The 8,297-nt window shown below is 38.0% G+C and overlaps 1 protein-coding gene across 4 annotated transcripts in view; it reads right to left on the bottom strand.

The window, feature by feature from the left end:
* Positions 1–8,297, bottom strand: part of ETFB (electron transfer flavoprotein subunit beta) — a 347,620-nt gene that overhangs the window by 307,391 nt on the left and 31,932 nt on the right. For all 4 annotated transcript variants that reach the window (XM_044080496.1, XM_044080493.1, XM_044080495.1 and 1 more), the window contains exon 2: positions 5,825–5,983. In XM_044080496.1, coding sequence (XP_043936431.1) covers positions 5,825–5,983 — 159 coding nt within the window. The remainder of the gene's footprint in view (positions 1–5,824; positions 5,984–8,297) is intronic.

The following is an 8,297-nucleotide window of genomic DNA, read 5'->3' as shown; positions in this document are numbered from 1 at the left end:
GGGATCTCAAATTATTGTTGAAGCTAATAAGGGAGTTTTTCCACTCTTGGGACTTCACCTTTTTCTGCAACAGTTTCTTCCTTCTGTTGTTGAGTTTATTAATGGCAGGGGACCACCAGACTGGCTTCTTTTTTTTGGAGGAGAGCGTCTTGGTTCTGTTGGATATGGCTAGTTCCATGCATTTATGTATATGTTCATACATTGCATTGGTGTATGATTCGGCAGACATGCAGCTATTTTCCATTGGCATGGATACCATGAAGTTAGCTCCCTCTGGTTTTAGGAGCCCAAAGTCAGCTTTGGAGAAGTTTCTGAAGGTAGTTACCCTTGCGAGAAGGGGGGGGGGGGGTGAGATGTGGATTTCCATGGTAATTACTTTATGGTCAGATTTGACCAGGGAGGGACTGACTATCGGAGTAGAGCAACAGTTGCCCAGATTAGTAATAACCAGGTCGAGGATGTTGCTTCCTCTAGTAGGGGTCAGAATGAGTTGGTCCAGGGCATTGGAAATGATGGATTCCAGGAAGCGTTGGGCCAGTGTACTAGTGCTAGAGTAGTTTTTCCCAGTTGATGGAGGGGTAGTTGAAGTCTCCCAGTATGACAGTGTTGGGTTGGACCTTGATAGTTTCCAGGCTGCTTAGGAACGTGGAGTGAGAGTCTAGGGACATGGTTAGGGACCTATAGCAGGCTATGACCTGGATCGCTGTCTTACCCAATGGTAGTTGTACCTGAAGTATCTCAGACACGTTATGCTGCGCTACTAGTCTGGAGGTGTGCATTATGAATATGGAGATACCACCATCTTTGGAACTTTGGGGCCAAAAGGTGTGGAATGAGTTACAGCCTGGTAGCGCAGGGGTGCTTTCTGCCACTTTAAACCAGGTCTCCTTACCACACAAATGTTGATGTTCTCCATTTTGAGGAGTGGTTTGAGTGAGTGCATCTTGAGATTTAGACTTCTAGCGTTGAGCAGCATGACCCACAGATTGCATTTATTTATAGCTGTTACGGTGGTAATTTGGTCTTTGGAACACTGCGTAAAAAGGCGCTATAGGGGTGGCAAGAGCCTTAGCCGGTACCCAGAAACCCAAGGGTGACAGATGCAGGCCATCTCTGGCAAAGCATCAAGGTCCGTCAATCTTGTCATGCCAAGCAGACAGATACTGGATCCCCTTCGAATGACTCCAGAAACTTAGCCAATTGTTGGAGTCGATCATTTTTTGTTTGTACTGCGGTATCATTCTTGGTGATGGCAGGATACTGCTCAGAGCTGGGGTCATACCTGCCTGAGCTACATAAGCTGAGAGCTCTACCATGTCTCTTTACATGTAGTCCAGGGAGGTGCATCTCAGGTCATTCACATCCACATGGAGAATGACAGAGTCATACTTGTTGTGGACTGACCTGAGTGGGTGTGTTGTGTGTCGGATTCTAGCACCTGATAAACAGCTGACTGTTACCTTGGGGGCTTAGGTTGAGGGGCACATTGTGGAGGTGAGCTATGTGTCCTGTGGTTTGTGCCATGTTGTGGTGGTCAAGTGCGTTTCTGTATTGGAGGTCTCTGCTGTTTACAGCTAACCTGTCTAAATTCCCAACAAAATATTACTACCTTTCAAAGTGTTAAGAAAAAATACTCAAGATTCATTAAGTTGGAACACCACTGTGAAATCATTCAGAAATTGAAATGGTTATGAGCCGAGATAAGAATACATGCTTTACTAAAGACCTCCTTTACAACCAAGTGAATGAAAGCTACAGCCTATCTAAGCCTCCAACATACCTAAGTAAAGACGTGCTACAGTGATGAAGACCTTGATATGACCATGGCAACAACTGAAAGTGCATTCTCTCCTCATATCACATGTAGCACTGAATATTCTACTTAGCAAAATACAAAACGCTTACAAACTTGCTCTCTTTCTTTCAAAAGCTTTTCAAAGCACACCTCACCAGAAAATACAAGTGCAACTGTTTTGGATATCACATTAGATCTAGGAAACTAGTGACAAAAGTATCTTCCTAAAAGTCACAGTATACTTAATTTGCAACCATGATAAACACAGTACGTAATCAGTATAAATAATGCTAGTATCCTTTTATATTATTGCAGTGATCTGTATAATTAACATTCCAATGAAAGCACAACTATAGTAGGTACTGAACTACTATAGCACAAGTATGTATCCCTATACAGAATGCAGTGATTTGTGTAAATAACATTCATGTAAATCTATAACTATAGTAATTACTGTACCTTGCATGCTGATTACATATCCTGAATGCAAAAGTTGGTACTGTGTACAACAAAGAAAGTAACCCATTTGTAAATGACATTTTGAAAAGTGGTTACTGCCTGTTGGGTCTCTGGACCAGTTCACTATCCTGGTTAGCTCATGTAAATAAATAAACAAACAATTAAATTAATGCTTGACAGCACATGTAAATAATAAACAAACAATTAAATTAATGCTTGACAGCACATGTAAATAATAAATTAATTAATGGCTGAGAAATTATATATTTTTCAACAGTGACAAAACTGGAATAACAGCAGCCAAATATAAGCATATTGATAACACAAATAAAGATCTGAAAAGGAGCTGGATATCAACAAGAAGCTTTTGCAGCAACAGTTAAAGACTAGTATATTATAGAAAGTACCAGACTACCAAATATTTCCATTGTAATTGCAGCCGCACTGAGTGCACTGCACAACAGCTGCAGCTGTTAGAAAAGTGGGGACTACCACAATAACTAGGGACCCAGTATTTACACTCGAGTAATTTGGCAGTATAGCCAAAAAAAACTGAGGGGAATTCAAACTTTTTTTTTTATTAAAGAAAGTCCAGGACTGCCTAAACTTAGTGAGCTGGAAAAGGAGCATTTGCTGGCAACAATTACAACAGAGAAAATAACTGAACTATTTAGTGAGCAAGGCCATGATATCACAAGGAAATGATAGTCTGCCAAAACTAAAGTCTAAATCTGAAAAAGAGAGGAAACCATGATTAAGTTACAAGGTGAGGGGATTAATGGAGAGGAGTGAGGCTGCTGTAACTGCAAATACCAAAATAAGAGATGAACTGGCTACATCACTATCCACAGACCCATACTGCTGTTAAACTAAGAATACAAATTATTTACAACTCTGACGGCAAAGAATGCTTGGAAACTGGCAATGAAATTAACCAACAGTGATCATTATGGATTTGTGAAACAGCCAAACTTTGGTTAAACATTAAAGACATCATTGTTAGTTATCCAGGTAAAATAAGTAGAAGCATTACTTGGGTATGACATCTGAATGGGGAAAAGGCATACGATAAGGAAGAATAGTTTTACTTAATGAAGGTAATAAGTGAGTTTATTAAATTACTACTGTGAATATTGTATATTTTGAATTAAATTTAATGAACTGGCAAGTAGAGGGGTACTGCAAGCTGAACCACATTCTGGAATGTTGCTGCTTACAACAGATACAGAAGCCTGGCAGAGATGTCAGTCATTGCCAATTTTCATAGCTTTATATGTGGTACCAAGCAGCAGTATTTTTCCAAACATGTATCCCAGGAAAAAAATCTACCTCTCAATGTCTTAACACTCACCGAAACAGCGTAAGTACAACATTGTCACTCAATCATTCTGCCAGCAACACTCAAGACAGAAAATACCACGGTCTACAGACTCAACACATACAGATGAAATTCTTTTGTACAAAATCTGTCAAAATTACAGATGAACAATCATAATGGCAAACAAGGAGCAAACTTGTTTTGAAAGGCAACTACTACAAATAATGCTTCCCAAGTTTCACATAAAGCATCACAGTAAACCAGGCCATACAGAAAGCAAATGAAATATGAGCAATCCATTACAAAAATGCAAATCCCATTACAAAAGGTCAAACATTCTGAAAGGCAGTCATCGTAACTAAAAAAAATCGTTGTGCCCACTTTATCCATGAGATTTGTGTAACAAAATGCCTTCTACTGCAATGAATCTGCAAGCATTCAAGCTTCAGTCTGCCAACAACAAACAACTGTGTCAATGCTTAAAGATCAATCCCCACGATCAGTTCAAAATACATCTAATACATTTGGCATAGTACAGGAAATTAAGCTAATGTAACAATCTGTTAAAAGGAGAAATCAAGTCCTGGGGTCAGGTTTTGGCACAATCATACAACTCAACTCTTCTGGTAGTTCCACTAAAAGACGGCAACATAACTAGCTTAGACTGTTTTGGCCAAAGGTTTGGATGAAATGAAAATTCTACTCTTACCATTTCTGCATTATCCTCTACCTTCAATACGTTAACTGTAGTTTAGCCACCACTATTCTAAGATGAGCAATGCATCTCCCAAGAACAGCTTGAATGTAAGAAGTGCAAGATTTGCACATCTGTGTTGCTTTCCAATGTAGTGTATTAAGCTGGCAGAGCACAGCACTGAGAATACTACAACTGTCCTGGTACGACTGGATAAAGAAGGCTACAGTGTGACTTACAAATGGTTTCAGATGTGTATGTCTGAGTTCTGGAAGCCTGAAATGCACCACAGACAGGGCTGTACTTTATTCACACGGAATTCACTTAACACAAATTCCAAGTATCTGCTTGTCTGACCTCTCACTATTACATTTGTGGTCAAGAAGAGCTCCCTTTTTAAGGTCTTCTAATTAACATGTCTATGGATGCCTTTGTACAATGTTGCCATTAAACACTTCAAGCTCAGCCCCCTATTCAGTTTTGATCAACCCTCTCCTCAGTTTTAATAACTACATATATTGAAAGATTCCATTTATTTAGTTTGCTAGAATAGTAATGGTCCGGTAAAATGGTGAGTACTATCTTTTGAAGAGCTTCTTGTTTAATCAGTATTTGTTTCTGCTCTCATTATAGCATCAGCTCTTATGCAGTGAATAGTAGCTCAGACAAAATCAATTACAACCTGTTACCATTAACATCTGCAGGCCAGTTTATATAAAGAAGTCAAGTTTTCAGCCACTCTTCTGTTTCTTTTAAAATCTAGTTTTGCTAATGTAGGAACCGAAGTTCCACAATTTCCAGCAGCCTTAATATTAAATTACTTTAGGTCTTTGCTGTCTATAAGCAGAAAATTGCTGTACCAAGGACAAAACAACAAAATTGCTGCTTTACTGTACTTCATGATGAAGTGTGCTTAGCTGCTCTTCTGTTTCTTTTAAAATCTAGTTTTGCTAATGTAGGAACAGAAGTTCCACAATTTCCAGCAGCCTTAATATTAAATTACTTTAGGTCTTTGCTGTCTATAAGCAGAAAATTGCTGTACCAAGGACATAACACACTAACACAATTGCTGCTTTACTGTACTTCATGATGAAGTGTGCTATACACTCATCTGCGCTTTAACAAAAATGGAGGACAGTTAATTATCTATCGTACTTATTACCAGAAGCCTAAAGCAGTGCTCTCAGTTGTGTTTCTTGTAATTCAAAAGAAAAGCTAACAATATATAATCCTGAAAAATTTAACAATACATAATGCTGAAAAGTTTAAGATGCCAAAATACTTCTGTCATGCAATTTCTGCTTTGTGCTCTAACTGAAAAGTATATGCTTGGAATCTCCAATTTGTTTCCATCAGAAAGTGAAGTAAAAATCCAATATTTATAAATGCATCATAAACTTTCAATCACAGTACACAGAAAAACACAATATAGAAATAATTTTAAAACCTGCAAAAACTATTTGACAACTGTATTTGCTTTGACACCATTAACATCAATTATAAAACCATAATGAAGATTGCAAAAAAAAAAAAATGCTGGTAGTAACTACATCTTTACCTGGCACTGCTGTGGTCCACAGCTAACTACAATGATTTCTTTTACCAGCTGCTTCTCCTTCATACGAACTGCTTGCTCCACAGCAATTTCACAGAATGGGTTCATAGAGTGCTTTACTCCATCAGTGACAACACCTGTCTTATCAGGTTTCACACGGATCTTTGAAAACACAGAAGAGAAGCACAGGTTTAAGATCAAGAGCTGTAGCAAACTACACGATAAACACATTTAAAATAACCGTCAACACCCACTAAGCACTGAAGACGATAAAAAGTTTATCCATTCTTCTAATGAAGTGTTTGGTAAACAAGAAGTGAGAAAGGAAGCAGGTCAGAATTCTTGCTTTGAGACATGACTTTATAGAAGTGTTTGTACTTAAAAATGTGGTGTCTGAAGATACAATAAAAAACATGCACTGTGCCTGATCTACAGAACAACGGAACTGATACATCGGGTAGACAACACTAAAAGCAAAGAAAAAGTAAAGGGTTGAAACTCTGACCCTTCTGTACCTGTCTGGCAGCAGTGGGCTCTCACACTTATTCCCTTCAGGTATTTCTGATAAAAAGACTACTCATACCCCCTTTACATGGAATATAACCTTTTTGGCAAAGTAGCCATGAACAGAACAAACTCACCAACATTTTACTTTCCTTTGAAAAAATTACTGTCTACAAATAAGTGTAGCAGTTATTAAAACTATACTTCAATAAATAAGGATACGTACAAACATGCATATTTACTCACTGTATTTGGAACAGTGTAGAGGAGTCTGAATTCCTTTAAACATGTTAAACATGCAGCAGTCACATTTTGTTTTTGTACTGTGTATAAGGCACTTTTCCCCCAGTGACTCCACTGAAAAGGGCAACTGCCCAGCTGAACTATCCAAGTTAACCTACCTGTATCACTTGCAGAATTCCTCCATATAGCTCTGTAAATTATGTCCCAATAGTACAAGCAACACAGCATGATCAGGATTCTGGGAAGACAAACTTGTTATAACCAGCAAGCCCCCACCCACCCCGCAGTCTCTACTGCAGAAAGTGAAGACAGAGACTGACTAGGACTTTTGCTGTAAAGAACTCTCTTACACAAAATTAACATTCAGGAGAAAATTCCACAAGCTACAGAACGTCTACGATCTGAGTAAGCTGCCTGGTCAAATTATTCTGGGTAAATACAACCAGAAACTAAAGCCAAGCCCAGACTCTGTATCCAGCAAGGAAAATGCAGAGTATTTTACTATACCTCAGTAATATCTATGTCTAGGATAATAACACAAGTTTTTTGTCTTCATAAAAGTGCTCGTTTCCATGGTGTCATTTTTTTTTTATTATTTCAATAATAAACTTCCCATCACTTAAACATTAAAAATATTCTGTTGTAAAAAGTAGTGTTATTCATTTATCAATGCAACACTATCACAATGTAGATGAACTACCTGCATTTTTCACTACATACCCTACAGAAGGCTGTGGGTTCTAATCCCATCCTGTACAAGGAGCTCAGGGTAATCAGTTACACACCAACATAGAACAGCATGAGAAAAGTACTATGTTTTATGGAGACATGGCTCTCTAAGGAAGAGAATACACCTTGACTCAATATGGGGCCTCATTTAATCTTAACAAAAGAACAAAGTTCTATGCTCGACCACTTGCAAAATCCTATTTATGGATCTATTCAAAGTATTTGATACAGTTTTACATACCACACCTTTATCTAGGCTCAAGGAACTGGGCCTCACAAACAGTACAGGCATTTGTTTAAAAAGTTACCTTTGACACCAAAAACAGTGTGTGCAAAGGACAGATGTGCAGTCAACTCCTCAGGAAACAACATTAGGTGTGCCACAAGGTTCAGTATTAAGACCATTACTCTTCCATATCTTTATAAATAAAATGCATGCAACTTCTCTCCCAGCAAACATAAACCAATATGCAGATATGTGCAGTCTCTTCAGTCAAACAGCTCCAAGATGACCTACAGCAGTCCTTTACAAAAAAAAAAAGAAAAAATAAAAAGAAAAATTGCTTCAGCAATCTAAACCCAAAGGAACCTAAGCTAACAGTATTCACTCCTCCAACCCATCAATCCAACTACTGCAACTTATCAGTAGATAATACTAAAAATGAGCTGGTACAAAAACACAAATCTACTGGGTATAATAACCGACCACAAATTAAGATTCTTCAATTAGCATATCCAATATGCTAGAAAAAAATCGACTTCTTTATAAAGACAAACATTTTCTATCAGACCATGCACATAAGAATCAAACCTATCAACTCCAAGCATGCCTTGCCAGTTTTGACTAACCTACAGCCCTCTCGGCTACTAAAAAATGAAGCAATGTATAATAAGATTGCAAAGTTTGTAAGTAACCACATTAACCAAACAAACATACATCTGTGTTGCACTTTAATCCCTTAACTGGATTGAGCTATCTAATCTATTAGACTACTCTCAG

The sequence above is a fragment of the Protopterus annectens genome, chromosome 8.part0 (genome assembly GCF_019279795.1).
Source record: "Protopterus annectens isolate FY-2018-M chromosome 8.part0, PAN1.0, whole genome shotgun sequence".
NCBI lineage: Eukaryota > Metazoa > Chordata > Ceratodontiformes > Protopteridae > Protopterus > Protopterus annectens.
Note: the sequence above shows the minus strand (reverse complement) of the source record. Positions and strands in the feature narration are given on the sequence as shown.